This window comes from Camelus ferus, chromosome 10 (genome assembly GCF_009834535.1).
Source record: "Camelus ferus isolate YT-003-E chromosome 10, BCGSAC_Cfer_1.0, whole genome shotgun sequence".
NCBI classification, from domain to species: domain Eukaryota; kingdom Metazoa; phylum Chordata; class Mammalia; order Artiodactyla; family Camelidae; genus Camelus; species Camelus ferus.
In genome coordinates this window covers 2,164,202-2,187,306 of record NC_045705.1, presented here as the reverse complement: position 1 = coordinate 2,187,306, position 23,105 = coordinate 2,164,202, and the positions used below count along the sequence as shown (strand labels likewise).

Here is a 23,105-nt window from a genome sequence, read left to right as displayed (position 1 = left end):
GGGCTCCTGTTGTCCTGGGCACATATCACTTACAGACTCGGGAAGTCCTTGTCCAACTGGAGAGTCAATGAGGGAGGAAGAAGAGAGATGCTGGATGGGAAACTGAGACGTGGAAAGTTAGATATGAGAAGGGAGGTGGTCTTGAGCTTTCCAAAGAGCTACGTGCCATTTTCCAAGAGCACTTTGATTGTTCGGGAACAACTGTGAGCTCACATTTCCCCAGCAGTTACCAGTCCTTAGAGGAGAGACTGCAAAACAGCTGCCTCCACACCCTAGAGGTTTCACAGGGCTTGTGTATCATTTAAAAAACCATTATTTAAAAACACTTAGAGAAGGTTTGCCATCTTTTTCCAGTTTAATTAGATATGATGGGCATGCAGCACTGTGTAAGTTTAAGGTGTAGAGCATAATGATTTGACTTACAAACACTGGGGCCTGCCATTTTCAATCCCCTGCCTCCCTCTAATTTTATACCTGGCCCACTTTTAGTTTTAACTCTGACCTCTGTAGCATTTGCGTGTATAAACTCTGCTTTAAAGTCTCTCCTAGAAACATTGAAACGTGAGTAAACTGATCTTCCTCAAACACTGGTCAAGCATAAATGACTGTCCATCCCTGCTGAACAAGAAGCAAATGGAAGAGTTCTATCAAAAAGCCACACCGATGTAGACTCCACACACACCTGAAGGTCAAGCTCATTCCTCCTCTTGGAATTCAGCCACCAAAGCACTCTGGCCCTGACTTGAACATATTTAGTGCCAGAAGCGTATATGGAGCTGGAAAGAGAGCCTGGAGCTATTTGCAGTGAATGCAGACCAAGAGGCTGGTATAACAAAAACGTTATTAACTGTCATCATTTCTAAAAAACACAGTTGAATGTATTGGTGGAGGTGAATAAGTGAGTGAGTGGAGAGATGCCAGTTTACATCCAAATCACAGAGGCAACCCACTCTTCAACCTCACATCAGCCTTGGAAATGAGGGCTCAGCCTGCACTGTAACCCGAAACCCCTCGAACAGAAATAGTCATCCTTCCCTAAATCCATATCTGCACGGCTTCTTCTACCCAAAAGGCATTCTTTTGCCTTAAAGATGCTGTGTTAAGAGTTCAGGTGTTTCTAACTGGATCATTCACTTAAGTCATAACCAAAGCTTCACAAAGAGCATATACATTAGCCCTAACAGCCCTTGATATGTTAAGGGGACAAAAACGAATCCTTCACTGAGCCAGTCCAACATATAACCATTCCACAACGCTCAGCTGCTTTGTGCACGCGCAACGGAGGACAGATGCCTCACTGAACACAACGAATGGCAAAGAAAGGTAGAAACCAAAGGTTCACACTTTCATTTTCGTGCTGAGCAGCACTGCATGAGTTTGCAATAATGTATATCATGCTTGACTGGAGTATTTTCAAATTAAAACTGGAACCAATATCACTGCGCGCTATTTTTCATTTATATGTATTCTGATGTAGAACTCATGGTTAATGACTCACCATAAAGAAAAAAAACACACATTAGATTAAACAACATTTTCCTACTCTAAATTGAATGCATAAGAGGAAAAAGCCCCACAAATTGACCCCATTTATAGCACTGTGTTCTATTTTGACATCCACACTTTGAAAACGGACAGCAGTAAACTGACAGAGAGTTAAAAATGTTGCCAGGAGAGCGAAAGGCAATATGTTATGAACAGTTGAAGGATTCAGTGACATTTAAGGTAACGTATAGGCAAAGTTACCCCAGTAGCTCACTGGGCTCGATCTACAACACCCAGTACTTCTGCCTTATTACTCACCATTCTCAGTTGTCACTGTTGATCATTTCCACCAGACCCTCAGCTCCAGGAGGGTCAAGAACCCTGCCTTCTTGCCCATCTTTGTACCTACTATACCTATCAGAGTGTCTGACCATTAGCAGGAACTTTATACTGTCTTATTAATGATGAACGACTGAGTAAAGAAGACCCATGTATGAGCCAACAGCAAGACTTAACTACAAGGTAGATTATGTCTCGATATGTGGTTGATATTTTTCTAACAGTCAGAACAATTTAAAATTGGAAATGGCTGCTGAGATGTTTAAGTAGAGGTGAGGCCACAAATAAGCATGGGTACAGAAAACAAAAATCAACTCTTGGGTCCCGAATTGTACCTTCCAGTCTTTAAGAAGCTTGCTAACCTTGAGGTGCTATGATCATAACATAGACCTTCCCAAATGGGGGTCATAATTTAAACTAAAATCATCAGGACTCTTCTGTGATTTGAATCAGATAGTTTTTCAAACCAGAGAGGTTCCACTCCCACATACCTTCTGCTTGGCTGTACATTTGGCTTCAGTTGGATCAAATGTAATATGGTATATGCTTTACTGTAAACCATTTTACTTTATCTAGCTACTATGCTTTCTTTCAAAATGCATGGGCCCAGAGGTTGACTTAATAGATTGAAAATATCAATCCTTACTAAAGAAGACTTTAACATGTTGGCCAAAATTAGGGACAAAGCTTTACCACAGACAATTAATACAGTTCATTCACTCCCACACCACTGAATTTAATCATAGAAAATACACTTCATGAAACCAGAGTCTGCTTTAATCAAAGGGTGGTTAAGACACTTACCACAAAAGAATAATAAATCTTGAATCCAGGTTTAGCCACAAAGTAGTCATCAGACTTGAACGTTATTTTAATTTGGTTTGTTCGCGACGTTATCCGTGGAGGGACTTCCTTGTGTCCACACCATCGTCCTCTAATAACGGTACTGGTTTCAGATATGTCTTCAACTTCCACAAAATCATACCTGGTACCAATGTGTCATAAATTAATTTTGATTCAAATAGACTTTGAAATTCACACTTTCATCGAGAAATTAAGACTAACATCTGTGATTTCTCATGACCTACCTACCATCTGAAATGAAAATTATAACCTACCGACATTTTAGAAGAAAACCTAATTTTTGGATTAAGTTTCTCAAATTCAGTCTATTCTGAGAAAACCCACATATTTATTTATCCATAACTCTTCCTAAATCATCAAAAATCAAAATGCTACTTTCTGATCATCTAGCTTGTAAGATTTTCCTGGAAAAAACTAACAGCTGTAATCTATTGTTACATTTTAGGAGTTGTAGCTCTAATTATATACCCAAATATTTACTCTATCAAGTTTTTCAAACAAATTCCTACTTTGAATTAATTTACCACATCCAGTGTTTCATTAAGAAAGGAAGTGATCTGCATCCACACAGCATATAAAATCAGCACCCTCATTACAGAGAATAAATGATAAAAGAAAATACACAACTATTTTCTCTTTTTTGGAAACTGTCTTTTGGAAGGACTGTATCATAAAATAAGACATTTATCATAATGGAAAGCACGTGACTTTGAGGAGGGACGTGCGCTAACCAATATTGGAAATACCTGGGCTGTGTGTGAGTGAGCTTAGGACCATGGGTTCACCACTGGCATTGGTTTAGAGAAACACAGAATCCCAAGTCTGAAGAAGACAGGAGAGGGAGAGACTTTTTCCATATTCCATAAAGCAGTCTGATCCTCGAGGTCCCTCACCTCATTCCATTTTTTTTCACATAGCATTACATCTTCAGTGACAGAGCTGGCATCTTCTGGGGATCACTTATTCTATTTCCAGACACTCAGATCTTAGAACATTCCACTCGAGAGCTGAACTATCTGCCTGCCTGTTCTGGGCATCAGTGTCTCCCTCCTCCGAACTACCTCCCCGGACATGGCCGCAGATGCGGAAGCCACAATACAAATGATGAGCATTCAGGGCGAGCAATCAGGGTGAACAGGGCCAACATCCTCACATCCATTTTATATTGTCCCTGTCACGATTGCCAAATGGAATCAGCATGAGAAACATCATGTCTGAATATGAAGAAAATCCAATATGGCTTTACTGGTTTTACCCATGCACCTCAGAGCTCTTAGTGGATCAGGTAGGGTGATCTAAGGAGGCGGGGAGCATAATGAAACTAGGACTGAATTTCACTGACAGTGATTTGTGAGGTCCTGTTATGTCCTTTACCTCAGTTTTCTAATGAGCAAATAAGAAGGGTTCTACAATTTTACCAGCTGACTATCTCTTGGGTGCTGTGTAAATTAATTTCTTAATATATGGTGCTTGGAAAGCAGAAAGCACTAAGAAAGAATCATTATTCAAGCAATAAAATATTACGATGTAAACATCAAGGAGACGTTGGAACTGATGGTCGGAAATCAACAGCATTTCATTTTATATACAATGTGTGTGAATCATATTTACTGCACAGAGATGAGTATACTAGAAACTTAGTAACACAAGAGGTCACTTCTATTTTTAAAAAATCACAACATCAGTGTAATTTTTACTCTGGGTCTGAAGTCGGAAGAGCACCATTTTGGTTTTTAGGAAGAGTCCTGAGGCAGGTCTCTGATCTGCCGCTTTCCCTTTGAGACAGGAGGGAAGGGGACAGGGCATAACCGTTAAAAGAATGATAACAGCAGTTAGCACCCAGATGGTGGAAGATTCAACTCCCAGTAGACCTTGAGCTTCAATATAGGCTCACTGGAATGCAACAGGATGCTAAATGGTCCTCCCACAGGTGCCAGGACAATTTCAAGGCTGACCACAGAAGGTCAAAGGATGAGTGATGGCCCAGGTCCTGGGAATCCCAGCCCCTTCCCCAAAGTTGTTGGAATAATCCTCCCATTTGTTAGCATAGGAAGTTACCAAGCCCACAAAAACTAGCAACACCGTGCCTCGTGGCCGCTCTTCCTTCTGAGTGAGGCGGACCGCACTCTGTCTATGTAGTGTGTATCTACTTTTACTTTCAACTAAGCACCCAACCCCGCACCTCGTGGCCTCACTCGAGACAGCTTGCGCTCTAGAAGTATGTATCTCTCTCAATAAATGTATCTTCATTCAACTGTGGCTCGCTCTTGAACTCTTTCCTGTGCGAAGCCAAGGACCCACGCTTGGCAGGGCGCCTCCCAGAGACTCAACTGAGACCTTGGACATGGCCATCCTCTCACCGCACATTTTCTTGTAACACTTTCCTCTTCCCTTTTCCTCTTCCTATGCCTCTACCTCCCTCCATAAATTTTGAGCGTTTGATGAAGAGTCTGGAAAAGAAACCGTTCCTAATTTCTGCTCCTACTTTCAAGGCCAAGATGCCAAAGGGCCATGACCAGATCAACAGCCTGATCACTGCATCCCTTCTGTGACATCACCTTGAACAATCTTGTGTTTCCACAATCTGTTTTGTTTCCTGCAGCACAGAAAATTAGTTCTCCCTTTCAAGGTTGAAAAGACACAAGATCTGCCCAAGATTATTCTCCCTGTAAATATTAGCTGGTTCTTCCAGCGTGTCCGTCTCCCCTTTCTGGCATACATTACCCTCGATGGTCCCGCAAAGTGATAGTCACTGCTGCAATTCATGAAAAGGAAGCAACCTAATAAAGGCTGTCAGCATAATAAACATGCGACAGAGGACAGCCAAACTTGAGGCCCCCTCTTTTTATTATTCAGAGTAAAATCAACCTGCTGAAAGGATTTAGCTGTTCCGTAGTGGCTCATTGGCAATGCAGAACAAGCACATGCAGCAAAAAGCACAGAAAGGGAAAAAAACCCTCCCCCATCTTACACATGCTAATTAAGTGGATAAGATGCTGTGAGCAGGCAACTCAAAGAGCAACAGCCAGGGCTTCCTCTGTTAAGTATGTTAAGAAGGAAGATGATCAGGTACAGCTTTTATCTTTTATTGACCAGAAACTACAGGAAACAGGGCTTTGAGGAGCACATAGACCTTGGGAAGTTGCTTTCTCTTCCTTCTTAACGCACATTTTAAGCCTTAAAACTCTGATTTCAGGTAAGGCCCTGACAGGGTCCTCGCCATCATCACCACTGTGTGTCAGTTACAACAGCCTGGGTCAGGTTCTGGAGCCCAGCAGGGGGATACACTCCTTAACCCCACAGCAGGCCGGCACCAGAGCCATGCGAGATGGCTGGGGGTGACCTGGTGATGCAGAAAAAAATGTGCGGCGAGAGGATGGCCGTGTCCCAGGTCTCAGTTGAGGCCTTGGGAGGTGCCCCACCAACTGTGGGTCCTTGGTTTCAAACAGGAAAGAATTCAAGAGTGAGCCACAGTTGAGTGAAGGGTACGTTTATTCAGAGAGATACATACTCCATAGACAAGAGTGCAGGCTGTCTTGAGAAAGGCCATGAGGTGCGGGGCTGGGTGCTCAGTTTAAAGTAAAAGCAGACACACACTCTGTAGACAGAGCGTGGTCTGTCTCACTCAGAAGGGAGAGCGGCCACGAGGTGTGAGGGTTGTCAGCTTTTATGGGCTTGGTGACTTCCTTTGCTGACAAGTGGGAGGATTATTCCCACTACTGCAGGGAAGGAGCTGGGAGGCCCAGGAACTGGGCCGCGCCCACTTTTGAAGCTCTTACGGTCAGCCTAGGAACTGCCATGGCACCTGTGGGGGCGCCATTTATCATGTCAATATATTCCACTGAGCCTATAAGGAAGCTCAAGGTCTGCTGGAAGTCAAGTCTCCTGCCATCTTGGGCCTCGGGGTCTACCGGGAGTTGAATCTCCTGCCGTCTGGGTGTTCACTGCTGTGTCATTCTTGAATGACTCTGCCCTGCCCTCCTCCCTCCGGTCTCACTGGGATACTGGATACCTGGACCGGCTCACAAAGGCTGCTCTAGGCCTGCAAGATGTGGGGCCCCAGATTCCCTCCTTCTCTGGGAGTCACGAAGCCTGGATCTGTCAGTGGCGGGAGTGAGTTTCTGTCGAGTCACGCCAGCTAACCAGGCCCTCTGCAGAAGCGGGCTGCGCTCCAATTTATTTTGTCTCTTAGGACTGACATAAAAGCTTTTTAAAAAAGAACTTGCATACCTCGGGTAGGTCCAAAGGGCCCAAAAGACAAGTGATGTTTTAAAGCCATCATTTTTTCACCTTGAAATTTTACCCTAAAATGGATTTTCTTTTCCCCCCACTTACCTACAGATATCATTTTCCGCTTCTTCTAATCCGAACTGATTGTCGAAGGCTAGCTGTATGCGCGTTTTCTCCTGGGAGTGCAGCCGCCAGGTCAGAAGCAGGTTCCTGGGGTAGCTGTTTGGGAAGCGGGGACTCTGCACGTGGCCGTGTCCTGTCACCGGGATGGTCTCATCTCTTCGGTACAAGTCTGTGAGGTGATTGCTCTCTGTTAGTAGTCACAACTTGTTTAAATTAGTATGTTGCTCCAATTACAGGAAAGCAAAAAAAGAACAGTTTAAAACACATCGCATTGCAAAGCACTTCTTGATTTTGTTTAAAAACGGGAGGCCAAATGGCAGCCTCGTGGTTAAAGAAACAACTTACACATTTCTTCTGTTACCCCCTCCCTCCCCCAAATCTTCACAAATTGAGACGTGATGCCTCATGGTTTGCACTTTGGGAGCTCTCTTAACGTTATTTTTGACAAGCAAACTTAGTTATCTCAGAACTTAGGTTTACTCACGTTGAAATTAAAATACGCACAAATCATTTCAAATCCTTCGTCCTTCCTCTTTTCCATGTAATACAGCTGACCCTTGAGCAGCATGGGTTTGAACTGCGTGGGTCCACTTTAATGCAGATTTTTAAACAAATACATGTACGTACTGTAAACGTATTTTCTCTTCCTTATGATTTTCGTAACTTTTTTTTCTAGCTTATTTTCTTGCAGAATACAGCATATAATATATATAAGATACAAAATATGTGTTAATCCACTATTGATGTTAACAGTGAGGCTTCTGGCCAACAGTAGGCTATTAGTGGTCATGTTTTGGGGGGAGTCAAAAGTGATATGTGGGGTTTTTGACTGTGTGGGGTATTGGCACCTTAAACCTCACATTGTTCAAGGGTCAGCTGTACAAATATATATATTTTTTTACATTGACAGTGTGACAGAATGTCTTCAATGATTAGCGTAAGAGGTACTCAATAAACACTGATGAATGAACGAACAAGTGAGTGAAAACCAAATTAAAAGATTTTAATGGTGTTTAATGACTATTTATTTTAAATTCAGATGACATTTTCCAGTTGTTTGTCCATCATAAAAGTCATAATTTTCTGGCCTTAGTTTTTGGTGACTTAAAATAGTTCCAATTCTTATTCTATTTTCTGTATGTTGTATAATACAGAATTTGTCTGATCTTTGTCCTGGGTTCCTAAGAGGGAACTTTTAAACCCTGAGAATTTCCCAAGTGACCCAAGCATCTTTATTATTCATGTGGGCCCCTGGGGCCACACCTGAGTTTAGGCTAATGCAGTGATTCACTGTGGGCCCCTAAACAGCTTCTGGAGGAGGACTGGATGTAACAGAAGGACTAATCCTGTGACTGGAGGGTTAGGGCTTTGAGCCCGTTATCAGCCTGACTTCCCAACCTCCTGGACGTAAGGGGTCTTGGACACTGAGCCCTATCCTGTTGCCAGTGATTCCATCAATTATGTCTACAGAGTGAAGCCTCAATGAAAGCTCTGGTGACTGTGGCCTGGGTCAGCTTCCTGGCTGGTGACACACACTGACTTCCTGAGGACATGGAAACTTCACACTTGGGACCTGCCCAGGCCTCGCCCTATGTGTCCTGTTATTTGGCTGGTCTTGATTTGCACCCTTTCTAGGAAAAGTAATTGTGCTTGCTTGAGCTCTACAAGTCGTCCTAGCAAATGACCAAACCCGAGGGACTGATGGGGAACCCTGAGCTCACAGCCAGTCGGTAAGGTGCCCCGCAGTCATCAGCTGGTGACTGAAGTGCAGTCTTGCACGGACCGGGCCCTTAACCTGCGAAATCTGACCTAAGTCCCGGTAGCTCGTATCAGCATGACACTGCATAGTGGACCCATTTTTCGTCTCCCAATGTCCAGAGTTCTTTGCATTTTAGATTTCACCTTTTTAGGCCCCTCCAGAAGCAGAACTCCAGCCACAATCTATTTGCATCCTACGGCAGAGAGTTCACTCCGAGGCCTATAATTCAGTGAGCCTGGTCAGGGAGGTTTAAATTGCTGGTGGGAACCACTGAAAGGCTGGGCTGCGGAGGGTGACTGTTAAAGCTTCCAAAGTAAGACATGAAGAGTGAACAAGGAGCCAGCCCGGGCAACGGGAAGGCTTTGCTCTTTTTATACGTGTTATGCATCTGTGGGAGTTTCAACTTTTTTTTTTTTAAAACTCATTTCAGTGTTTAATATGTTGCACTTGCCCTGTTAGAATTTTGAGGGAGACAGTCTAGGAAGAGCCGAGGTAGCCGGAGGAGCTGACGCCCCCACGCCCTGCCTTGGGACAGAAGACCAGAGCATGGGGTCTGGAGCCATGTCACCAGGCTCTGGCCCCAGAGCTGACGCCCTTAACCACCGTGTAATCGAAGAGAGTTTTCCTTCTTAGTCTGAAATTTGCTAGAGGCATTTTTACTCTGATATCTGTAATTCACTTCGACTTTTGAGTCACATTGTTTACATATAATTTATAACTTCATGCCAAACTGAGGGCCACTCTTAGCAGAAGAGTTGTAACGAATTACAGATACAGAGAGCTACCCATCAGGTGTAACCTGAGGTCACTACCAAGTGTTATATATAAAGTCACGTTCCTGAATGACGGCCTTGACTTTAGTGTTCCAATAATAACTACCACTTCCGGAGCAATAATTATGTGCCGGGCACTCCAATGAGTTGTGTAAATTCGCGATTTCATTTAATCCTCACAACGACCCTAGGCAATTAGTAATATCCTCAACTTCACAAAGGAGGCTGACAGAGTTTAAAAAAACTGATGACCTCAGCACAAAGCTAGTGATGGAATCAATGTCTGCCTCTAGGCTGTCTGTCTTCAGAGCACACACTCTTAACCACAGCGCTGTACTAGTTGTTAAAACTATAAAAGCGTGAAATACATCATTTTTTATGGAGAGGGAATAATTTTCACTCATGTTTATATGACAAGAATGTCAGTTCTTCTGCTACATTTTAGTAAGTAGGAGGTTCACGGCGGGTAGAGCTCAGGGGTAGAGTGCACGCCTAGCATAGACAAGGTCCCGGGTTCAATCCCCAGCACCTCCAATCAATCAATCAATCAATCAATGAACCTAATGCCCCCCCAAAAAAGAAGGAGGTTCACATCCTCACAACTCTGTATTATGTATTTGATTTTTTTAAGAAAGCCAATCAAAATGAAAAAAAAAAAAGAAAAGCCAAAATGTTTTGTCTATTCTGTCCCCAACCCTTTAAGGAAACTCCTCTCACCCAACCAAGTATCCCAGGAGCTCATCAAGGTTCTGCAGGCACCATCACTCACCCCAGGATATACCCAGAACAATCTTTGTTCTCGAGGTGTGGTCCCCAGACCAGCATCACCAGCTGGGAGCTTGACAGAAATGCGGATTATCAGCCTTCACCCCAGACCTACTGAAGCAGGAAAACTGGGGGTGGAGTGAAGCACTACTTGGTTTTTTTTTGTTTGTTTGTTTGTTTGCTTTTTAATTGAATTATAGTCAGTTTACAATGTTGTGTCAATTTCTGGGGTAGAGCACAATTTTTCAGTCATATATGAATACACGTATATCCATTTTTACATTCTTTTTCACTGCAGCACTATTTGTTTTAATTAGCTTTCCACGTGATTCGGATGCTCCCTTAAGTTTGAGAACTACTGACCATCTATACTTTCTACTCTTTTACTTCTTATTCTCGACTTCCCTGGCTCCTTTGCCACCTCGTTTTAACTCATAGCTCTCATCTGATTTTTCATCTCACCTCCCTGACTGATGGCCTGTCTTGGACTCGCTTCCCTGTCTTTGACCTTGAAACCTTCTCTAGAACATCATTTTTGGAAGACAGTGACCTAGAGTAAGAGCTACCATCACAAATTCTAGTGTTTAAGGAGAAACGAAATTACAAATAATGGCAATATTTTATTTCTTCTTCCCAGATTGTAATATTATCTATGATGACATAAGATGCAAAGGGTAAACGCTGAGTTATTGCAGTAAGCATTAACATACTTCATCAACTATTACATAGAAACATATCTCTGCAGACGGTGCCACTGCACACAAATTCAGTGAGCAGCATACACATACTCATTTGCCCCGCTGTCTCCGTAAGACATCCAGGAGGCAGCAGCATGACTGAGGGTCACAAACCCCATGTTATGCAGCTACAAGCCAAAAGCAAGGAATGCTCATTGAGTCAGGAAATTCCCAACTTGCCAAGAGATTTATTATAAAATTTCATTTGTAAAATGGCTGTTCCATGATCACGTGACAGATCACAGGAGCAATGTTCGCCCAGAATGTAGTCCAACGCTATATAGACTAAACAGTCCGACTTCTGCTGCTAAACCACCCAGATACAACCACCCACTTTTTGTAGGGTGCAACGTAGTCCACAAGCATCCACTTTTGTGAGTTCATCATAAATATAAGCTGACAAAAAGTAAATATCATTGCAGTAAATACCATTGCTTTCATTCTGCCTTTTCCTTTAAATTTAATTTTGTTTTGTTACTTTGTAACAGGTAATGACATCGACACAGAGATGTTAAAGTGACTTGTAAGTGAAAAGAATGGGGGGCTGGTATATGGAAGAGCGGAGCCAAGTTCAGCTTCATCATATTCTAGCCCTGGTAACTTGTCCGGCTGCAACCAGCAGCAGCTTTGGACACACCGTATCATCTTTCTGGCTTCTGTTTCCTAAACATTAGTTTCAGGGGCTGGATAATGTGGCATTTAAGAGTCCTTTCAGGTCCAAATAACATGACAGCTCAACAATTTTCTTCCAAGAAGACAGAACTGCAGGTTGTTTGACTGTGACCAGCAGACGCGAATGAGGCAGTGATGGGACAATGGAATCTGAAATCCAAAACCTTCAACGGGATAAACAGACACTTTTTCCATCTAACTATGATTATATATATAGTCGCATGTTGTCATCTAAAATCAGAGTACCAATAGATACTTCGACAAGTTGTTCAAATATATTATTTATGAAAATCTTTATTTCTCATCAGCTAGAGAAGTGTCCTGGGCACAGAACTGGCCACTTAGTCTATCAGATTTCTGCAGAACACATTAAGGAGGAAAAGTAAATAAATCTGTTAATGTAGAAACATTTTTTCTTTTTTAAACTCTTGCTTAGGTACAAGGATTAAAACTTAGATACTAAAAGGTGCTTTATAATTTTTTGAAAGTTTCAGAGGAAATGTAAAAAAAAATCACATGCAGAATATTGCATATCTTGAAGGAAAGGACTATGTCTTGTTCACCCACGTAACCCCAAAGCCTGACCAGTCTGGGCATATGGAGACTCCCAAAATATATCTGTTAAATGCATACACAGATGAACGGTTACTGCAAATAGTGCATATGCAGAGTTCTTGAGACCTGAAAGGCATTTGGAACTAAGATAACAAATAAAAGGCAGTTTTATCAGTAAAAGAGTTGAAAAATGCCCAAATATTTTATTTCTAGGAAATTCAATTTTGGTGTAGTCGGCGGGCCTGACATTTGCGGGAACGTATCTGGCATGAACACTGAAGGATTATTTTGGGCAGAGTTCCACTGAAATAATCCTGCTTGTTCTCTGGTTCACACATTAATTATGAAATGACTACCTCTTTTTCTGCACTATTTCCATCAAATATAAGCTTCATCGGAGCCAGGCTTTAAAAAGCTGTGACCAAGAAAGGAAAGAACCATGCTGGGCTAAGAGCAAGACACTCTGTGGCTGTAGTTGTGGTCTACTCTCAGATCTATTAAGCAGAATAGGAAATCAGGTGACTGACAAATCCCCCAGGCTCTCGCTCTATGCAACCATCGAATTTAAAACAGCAAACTCAGCAAGACTAAACGAGAATGGGGTCTATGCTTTACCTAATGCATTATTATTATTATCACTAAACTACCTCAAGTAATCATTGCACTCTCCCGCAACGAATAACAACACAGCATACAAAAGTGTTCTAGAATGAAGACAAAACCATCCGGGAACCTGGCGCAGTGGGTTATAGGAGACAGAGAAAGAAACAAGGGAGAGATGGAGAATGTGAAAGACTAGAGCAGGGGTCCCTAATTTTAAATTTTTTTCAACTTTCTTTTTTGGGGGTAATTAGGTTTATTTATCTATTTAATGGAGGTACTGGGGATTGAACCAGGACCTCGTGCATGCTGGGCATGCGCTCTACCACTGAGCTCTGCCCTAATTTTAAAATGAATAGGTTAATTTGGAGAGAAGACTCTCAAATATACAGTGGGGATAAAACTGAATTGAATTTGATCATTTTCCATACATTATCTCCTAACTTAAAAGCACAGTCTCACCTTGGGAACCGCTGAAGGTGAAAATTAGACTTCATTAACAGTGTTAGTTTAAAAATCAGCGTGAAAGCATTTTCAACGTTTTTCTTTCCCCCCCCTCTGTGTTTCCTAAGGCACTGAAGTGTGAGGTCAATGAACGAAATTCCTCCTGGGACTGCTAGTGGAAACAATCTTCATTAAGGAATTTTTGGTTAACACCTGGCACATGGTCCTGGCAAGAACCAGTCTTCCAAAAGCCCATAACAGCTCTCTAAAAACAAGTCACTCCGCTTTTAAGCGACTCAAGAGCAAAAGTAATTAAACGTCAGGTATTTATTTAGAATTCTCCAGCAGAGATTTTTCGAAGAATCGGTAGTAATACAAATTCTTTCTGCTTAGAAAGCTTTGGGGAGGAGTTACATATCTTTTTATTCTAATTACAGTTCCTTTTGGCACAAACCAAAGCGTTAATGTTTTTTATATATATGTAACGTTTATAACCTCCCTCAGAGTAACAATTTGGAGACACTATTTTGGGAGAAGAATCAATTGTTCATTCCTTGAGCTCAAAATTATTCTTCTTTAAAAATCTGAGTCCCTCAAAAAAGAAAAGAAAAAAAAAACCAAAAAACAGGCTATCTATCATAAAGTCCTTCTGAATATTTTCCAGTAACAGTCACAGGAGTGTAGTAATGGTCAAAGTACTGCATTGATGTCTATTACTCCTCACCTCACTGGATCTTATAAGGAACAATTATACCCTTTCCTTCAAAACTGCTTGTATTTGACAGCTAGGTTACAGAAGTGATTGTAAAATTGTATCAAAATGGAAATAATTTTTTCTCTTAAGTTTTTAGAAAAGTGAAACCAGTGAAAATAAAGATTGCCCTAAAATAGCCATGGTATGTTTCATCACATTAGGATAATTCAAATTAATTAATTCTCAGACAATTCCCTTTTCATCCATGACAGTCTTGGTGCGTCATGATGCTGTTGACAGGTAAAGGATGTGATACAGCAACACTCACAAGTGTGGCAGATGGGGAAGGGCGACAGGGAACGGCGTGACAGAAAGTGTTATAGATTAGGCTGCAGAAAAGTGAATCTTTTCAACCCTGCAAACTCAACACCCAGAAAACAAGAGAGACCGAATGACAAAAAGTACCTGCTCTCCCCACTGCCAACGTAGCTCCAAGATACAGAAGGTGACAGGCTAGGATGCTTTAAAGGATAAATCGGGAGTTTGAGATGTGCAGTTACTAACCACTATGTATAAAGTGGATAAACAACAAGGCCCTACTGTAGAGCACAGGGAGCTGTATTCATTATCTTGTAGTGACCTACAATGGAAAAGAATATGAAAGCGAACATATGTATACATATGTATGACTGAACTATTATGCTCTACACCAGAAACTGACATAACATTGAAAACTGACTAGACTTCAATTAAAAAGGAAAAAGAAAAAAGGAAAGAAGGCACAGATAAAGGGTAACAGGAATATAAAAGATACAACTACATAAACAGCAGATATTAAGAGGAAAAGAAAACATTTTGAATTACCGTAATTGTTTTCTCTGTCGTAATTACTTGATGTGCCCATAAACGTAGCTAACAAATTTGAAAACTTATATGAATTAAATTTCTGCAAAACTTTTTTTTTTAAAGAAAGAAAGGTAAAGGCAAAATAGAAAAGTCATACCAAGAAGGAAGTCAATCTGGCATTTTTGCTAGAAAACACTTATTATAGGAAACACAGCGCTGTTACAAATGTTGTCAAGGAAGATGACTTAAATTACGGACTTTGAGTATTTACAAAGAGGGAGAGTTTTCTGAAATTACTTTACAGGGCAGGTTTCTGGAGGAAGTCCAACAAAGCTGACTGGGACTGAACAGTGTGCAACCAAGAAGATGATTATGAAATATCCTAATGATTAAAAACTTAATTTGTGTGCCAGAAGAAACATTTTCTTAATCACAGCTGACTAAAGGGCTCATCAAATCCTAAGAGAAAACTAACCGCGAGTTAAAATGATAATCACATGGTTGATTATTTAAAGTTTGTATATACCTATACAAGTGTATATTTATTATTGAAATATAAATTAACACAGACATTAATCATATCTCATACAATATATATAAACAATATATATAAAATTACATATCTATAATTATACTTAAACATTTATTAAATTATATGGCTTTAGAGCTACTTATGGATTCATTTTTCAATACCAAATCTCACTGAATTCCAGAATACTTTTTTCACATATTACTATTTTAAAATGGGGAAATGCAGAAGGAACCCTACTTCAGGATGACACCTGCACCCCAATGTTCATAGCAGCACTATTTACAATAGCCAAGACATGGAAACAGCCTAAATGTCCATCAACAGATGACTGGATAAAGAAGATGTGGCATATTCATAGAATGGAATACTATTCAGCCATAAAAACTGACAACATAATGCCATTTGCAGCAACATGGATGCTCCTGGAGAATGTCATTCTAAGTGAAGTAAGCCAGAAAGAGAAAGAAAAATACCATATGAGATCGCTCATATGTGGAATCTAAAAAACAAACAAACAAACAAACAAAAACAAAGCATAAATACAGGACAGAAATAGACTCATAGACAGAGAATACAGACTTGTGGTTGCCAGGGGGGCAGAGGGTGGGAAGGGATAGACTGGGATTTCAAAATTGTAGAATAGATAAACAAGATTATACTGTATAGCACAGGGAAATTTACACAAAACGTTATGGTAACTAACAGAGAAAAAAATGTGACAATGAGGGTGTATATGTCCATGTATGACTGAAAAATTGTGCTGAACACTGGAACTTGACACAACATTGTAAAATGATTATAAATCAATAAAAAATGTTGAAAAAAATGAAAAAATAAAAAAGGCAATTCTTCACATTGAAAAAAAATAATAAAATGGGGAAATGCCTCATGATTACTGTTGAAGGTGACTGTCCAGATGTTAGAGAGTACAGCAACTTAGGATGCAGTTGTCACAGCTTTTGTGTACGCAAATCTAGTTAATGCTTAGGAGAGAACTGTTCATCTGATTTCAACCTCAGATATTTTCATTGGTAGCATCCCAAAAGAATGGTAGCTTATAATTGCATATTTAATTGTCATTTAAAATACCTTTATATAAAAGTTGTACTATAATGCAGCACTAAGATAAAAAAGGTTTTGTGCATATAAATGAGTATGAAGGAAAGTAAGTATAAATATAATAAAATAATGGAGATACAGTATCTCATCCATATGCTCTTGTGAAGAAATGATCAAGTAGTTTACGGGACCAAAGCTAAGAAAATGAATCCGAGTAAATAAAGTTGAAGTTTGGTTTGTCATTGAGATTCAAGAAAACAAATTCCTTTCCCATCTCAGACAACACAAATAAAGGCAGTAGAAATTACCATATATCTCAGAATAGGTCAAAGAATTGTCAAAGCTATGAGATTGATGCAAACAGTTCATGCATTGTGATGGTGATAAAATATCTATCTGTCAAAAGCGGCTGGCTTTCCATAGAATTGTTTCATTCTAGTGATAGGTCACTCACCTAAATGAAAAATGATACAACAGGTAATTAAACAAAAAATACAAGTGAATGTCCAGTATTCTTCAATACTCCTTAAAGTTCTCTTGGGCTTAAAAGTGCTAAGCTAGTCAAATCAAGGTCTCTCTCTCACACACAGGTTATGAAAAAGATCATGTGACCTTGAAACTATGTATCAGTGCTGAAGGACAGACGTGATTTTGAAGACTTTTGAGTCTCAATTTAAAAAGGCTTGTACTTGGACTTTCACTGAGATCATGAAATAAAAGACATTACACGTTCATGGATAAATTCATGCTATTACCATTTCATTAAAAAAGAGTTTTGTAGAGGTTACCAGGGGGTAAAGGGAGTAGGAAAGGATAAACTGGGAGTTCGAACTTTGCACCTCTTGGGGAGTGATGGAAATGTTAGCTATCTTGATTGCCGGTGGTGGCTTCAATGATACAATGAATCAAAATTCATCAAACTGTACATCTGAAATATGTGTAGTTTCCTGTTCAGAAATTATACCACAATAAAATTGTTTAAAATAAATAAAGAAATAAAAACACATCTTTCCTTGTCAAAAAAAAAAAAAGTTTTGTGTGCTTTCAGTGCCAATCCCTTTTCCCCACTGAAGCTATTACTAAATCAGTGCTGTGTTTTATAATGGACAGCGTTTTGGAATGAGACAAGACTTTTCTTTCCCTGTCAAATCTCATGCTATCAAGTCTCTTCAATTTGTTGCCTTGTCTGGTGAGCCTCCTCCGTGGATTCCTCCCTCGAACCACCCATAGTCAGAAAGCGGTGCTAGTCACGAGAGGTTAAATTACACCTACATCTCAGTGGTTTTGGCAGCAAGATTTTGTTTCTCGCCCACACTGCATTTCCCTTTGTGTTGACGGGCTCTGCCTCCTGTTTTATCGGAATATCAATATTTAATGTCGTTGATTCCAAAGTGAAATCATTTGGGTTCTTTTTTTTCTGGATGTGAGTCCATTAATTCCGATGTTACATTTCCTGTAGCCTGGTGCAAACCCGAGCTATTGAAGCATCGTTATTGTAATATTAACAGTCACAGCTGGGGGAGCCCAGGAGATGAAGAATTACCCATCATTTTTAAAACAATACTCCTGTTTATATTTCCCTGGCCAAAGCTAATCACATGGCCAGACGTTAACTTCCACCAGGGTGGGTAACCCGAAGTAGAGGAAAATTAGACTCTGATGAGCACTGCCAGGAACTGCTTCAGTGGTTTACCTGCTTCCTATATCTGAAGTGAACGCTTGACTTACTTTTTTTCTCAACTGGTAGCATGATCTATCCACGTGCTAAGTAACATCTCATTGTTATTTTACTATAAATCATTGCAGTGATGGTGGGAGACATGGTCAGAGGAGAAAAACAGGGGCAGAGGATTCACAGATGGAGACTTGGTGACCACAGGGGAAGAAAAATTGTACCGAGGTGCCAGAAAACATATCTGAGTAAGGGAGCCTGATGTTCCTTAGAACTTGCTGTCTTGCTACAGATGGCAAATCGTGTAACCAGCAGGTAAATCTGAGGGCATTAGCTTCCTGCAAAAAAGGATTCTGAGCCTATTTCTTTAGTAAATGGGGAGAAATGGAAGTGATTAACAATGTCTGGTAAGGACCCAGGGACACAGAGATAGAATGGCATCCTTTGCTTACATCACTCACTTCAACGCTGCATCTTAGTCTACATCTCCTGGTCACTCAACACTGAGCTTTTTTCTTGCCTGTTCAACAAGATTATAATGGAGTATTATTCACAGTGGGTACCTAGTAAATACTTGTTGAATGAATATTTGCTTGGAAGTAATGTAGAATAATTGCGTGGTTTACCTGTCTAGGAGCAAAGAAATTTCTGTGCAAATTAAAATTATACAGCACATCATTTCTGTAATCTTCAGAATATCAATGAATGTTGGGTTAAAATAATAATTTTCACAACAGCTACTGTTTACTAAATATGTTCCAGGCCACTACAATGCTTAATGTTTATCAGTCTATTTAAAAGTCAAGGGAACCTCAGGCATCAGTCTTCATTATCACAGCGTACTTGAAATAGAAGTCACTTGCTTATATGTAGCAGAGATAAATTTTATTTTATTCTTTATTGACATCGTGACTTATTTTAATTGCATCACCTACTCTAAGTAGGAGACAATCAGATTTCTGTAACCAGTTAAGCAGATTAAGAGGGAAGAACTGAACAAATGAGGCTAACAGTCACTGGATTTTCTTCTTCTCATTTCAATACTTTGTACATCCAGTTGCTCTGGTGCTGGCCACCACCACAGGCAAGCTTATCCCTGGTCCTAGCACCATGCGTGGTCCCCTAACAGCTAGCAGATCTTCACTGTTTGTTGCAGGAGTTAATAAATGAGCCAGTAAATAAAGCCATCATGTGAGTTGATAGATGATACTTCAGAAAAGATTGATTCCCATCTCAAGTAAGATCACACTGCTTACTCTCTACAACCGTTAACTTTCAAGCAAAAATATGGGAATGAGTGAAATACATGAGGGAGATTGGGACCTACAGACTTCCAGTCACAAAATAAGTGAGTCTTGGGAATGAAATTCACAGCATGAAACACAGTCAATAACATTGTAATTTAGATACAACATTGTAAAATGATTATAAATCAATAAAAAATGTTAAAACAAACAAACAAAACATTGTAATTTAACTTCACATGGTGACCGACAGTAACCAGACTTAGTACAAAACGATCGTGGTGATCATTTTGTAATGGATAGAAATATCAAATCACTACATTATGTACCTGAAACTAACAGTGTTGTAGGTCAATTACACTTCAATTAAAAGCAATAGTGGCAAATAACATTATTTTTGAAATGGAAAACTAAGTTAAACAACTAAATATATGTTTGGAAAATACATACTGTACATGATGGAGTCAGACTATCAAATTAGGAACTTGGAAACACTTTAATACATATTACCCTTTAGAGATTATTCATAATGCTTGCAAAATGTGTGAAAATGGTCAAAAGGTACAAACTTCCAGTTATAAAGTAAATAAATCCTGGAGATGTAATGTATAGAAAGGTAACTATAATGAACAATACTCGTATATTTGAGAATTGCTAAGAGTAGGTATTAAAAGTTCTCATCACAAGAAAAAAATTGTAATTATGTCTGGTGATGGATGTTAACAAGACTTACTGTGGTGATCATTTTGCAATATACACAAATATTGAAGTATTATGCTATAAACCTGAAACTCATATGTTATGTCAATTATTTGATAAAAAATTCTTGTAATATACCCTTGGCTTGCAAAATATATGTCAATATAAGGCAAACTTGCTTTCCTGTTGGACCACTCCTGTTGTAATCTAGATTTGTTTTTTGTTTTTTTCAGATGAGATAAGAGAAAAGGGCTGGCCTTTAATAAAGGACAATCCATACTAGTATTTAATGAATATTGAGAATGATGGAACTGTGCTTCCGTAATTTGTTAAAAGGAGTCTATTCAGGCATCTAAATAGACATCTTCAGAGTCCTACTGTGGTTTCTGCTAGAACACTGGAAGACAATATAGGGGAAAAAAAAGAATGACCAATGACATACTAGCATCTATCTGGCTTCCCTGGGAATCCACATATTGATAATAATCAGATAATAGCTTAATGACAAGCAGAAAAAAATCTGAAGTTATTTTTCTGGGGCAAGACCCAAAGCAGTCCCTCACTTTGTAAGCACTGACTGAGACCTTACAGAATGCCTGATGGGAATCGGAAGCTGCATGTAGACAGCGGAACAGGTTCACGCTTTCATCCTAAGTATGATGAGGTTCTTCTGTTACTGTTGCTTCTGCAAAGGAAGAGAAAAGATGGAACTTTCTACTCCCATCATCTTAAGTCTTCAAAGGATATTGCCAGTGTGTCTGTGGCTCTGAACTGTTATTTTATGATATTTTTAATTTTATTCATAAACTATGAGTAATTGCTTTTAAACCTTATTAGATTTCATTCTGAAACACATTCAATAAAATGCTAACTTTATTTTTTTTTAATTTTTTTGGGGGGAGTGGTGGGAGGTAATTAGGTTTACTTATTTAACTACTTTTTTTAATGGAGGTTCTGGGGATCGAACCCAGGACCTCTTCCATGGTAAATAAGCATGAGCTATACTCTCCCCCACTACATAAAATGCTGACTTTTAAACTGAGCTAGACTTACTAATCTCCTGTAAGCTTGCTACAGGTGCCATGCTCGGAGAAGCCAGTGACTAAAACAAGGTTCTCTTTTCCTCTTAGACTGACAGGAGACTGCTTGAAAAAGACATGCAGATTTTGTTTATTCTCAAGGGGTCTCAGGGTGTGAGCAAAGCTACATTTTAAGTTGGAAAAAGATCAGTTTCAGAGGCAGGAAGAACTACGGGTCATCTCTCTTGGCACTTCAAGATTAAAAAGAAAAGACAAGACAGCATTGCCGTTGCATCTGGAATATAAAAAAGCACCTGTGCACATAGGAAAATCATCTATTTAACACTTCCCTTAAATAAAGCAGCAATTCAGAAGCATGATTTTCTAACTAGTACGTGCTTGTACATTTTACATACACACACACACACAAAGAGAACTAAATGGGGTTTTGGGCAGTGTGAAAACTGAACAAATTAAAAAGTACCACAGTATTAGTATGCATTAAACTCGTTTGAGAATTTGCATGGTTGTCCAAATTAGCTATTTCTATGTTCACTTTTGGTTAAAAACAGTCCCAAAGGTAACCCTTTCATGCATATGAAGAGCTCATAGGGAAAATACACCGAATACCAGCTGGTGTTTTACTGTCCACCTCATGTTTGTGCTACAGGGTCCAAAACCTCAATAGAAACACATTCTCTCTCAATTTATCAATTTTTGAAGAGTCCTAAGCTCTCCAGAAATATTTACTGAATGGCTCCTTCTGAGATTTTACAACTTATTTGCACACCATATGTTTAATCAACCCACTGATCTCATAGGCAAATTTAGGCTCCAAGTAACACGTGACTGAACTGAAAATGACTTAATAAAGAAAACGTGTCATCTCACATAGGAAGTCTAGAGTCAGAACATATTCAGGGTTGGTTAACTCAAGGTTTTGTGATGTGGTCATGGTTTCCACCTTTCTGTTCTGCCATCCTGGGTGTGTGGGCTGTTCTCAAAATGTGACAGATGGCTCCAGAGAGCTCCTCCTCACAAGGTGAGATTTAGAGGCCATCAGAGGGCTTTTCCCAATCTGTATCTCCTTCTAGGAAAGCTCTGACCTTTCTGGAGCCCCACGCCCACCCCGAAGCAGGCATTCCGTCCACCCCACTGGACACGTTCCCAAGCCTGCTCTGGTCCTGGCAAGGGGAGTGGGGTTACCACGCCTGGCTCACACTCACACAACACACTCCTGGGCTGGAGGAAGCTGAGCCTCCCCTGGAGCCCATGTCCACCCACCACGCTTCTGTGAATACAAACAAGCGGCAGGAAGGCAGTTGCAGAGGCCACTAATGGTAGTGACTGAGCAACCAGAGTGTTTGTTTTCATCACGGGATAAAAGGCCACTTGAAATACACATTCAACCCCTGAGTGTAGCTCCTTCAACGTGGACAGGGCATCATAACCACTGTTGTAATGAAAACCTTAATATGACACGGTTCCTGCTCTGGAAAGTGTGTTTTCTCATCTGTTTGATGTGAAAGGAGGTTAGTGCAAACATTTCCTTCCACACTTGGCATGTAGCGCCACGTAAGAAATATGGGTCATATTAAAGCGAATTTTGTACGGAAGTCTCTGACTTTTTCAGTCCTCAGAAATCTCTCCCACCTTTAAACTACCTGCTAACATTCCTTGGGGGTTTTTCCTGTCTGTTTTATTATTCGGTGAATAGAAGCAAATGCCAAGGACATCAGGCAGGAAGATGTGACTTCTGTCCATTGGAGGCTGAGCCTCATCCCACTTGGGTCAAACGTCAGCCCTCACCACCTACTTTCTCCAGTTCCAGTTTCCAGCCCAGCACCCAACACAGCTTTCATCACTGTCCTGTCCAACTCATCTCTCACTATTATAAAAAAGAGCGTTCTTAAAATTAGTAATCTTCATCAACCCCAAATACTCAAACATGAAAATGTTCAATAAACAATAATGGAAGTTTGGAAGTCTTGATC

The 23,105-nt window shown here is 40.2% G+C and overlaps 1 protein-coding gene across 2 annotated transcripts in view; it reads right to left on the bottom strand.

Moving 5' to 3' along the window:
- Nucleotides 1-23,105, bottom strand: part of PDGFD (platelet derived growth factor D) — a 223,630-nt gene that overhangs the window by 67,114 nt on the left and 133,411 nt on the right. The window contains exons 2-3 of one of the 2 annotated variants that reach the window (XM_006186200.3): nucleotides 7,024-7,228; nucleotides 2,629-2,809 (exon numbers count right to left, since the gene is read on the bottom strand). In XM_006186200.3, coding sequence (XP_006186262.1) covers nucleotides 2,629-2,809; nucleotides 7,024-7,228 — 386 coding nt within the window. The remainder of the gene's footprint in view (nucleotides 1-2,628; nucleotides 2,810-7,023; nucleotides 7,229-23,105) is intronic. The other variant, XM_006186201.3, reaches the window with a different exon arrangement.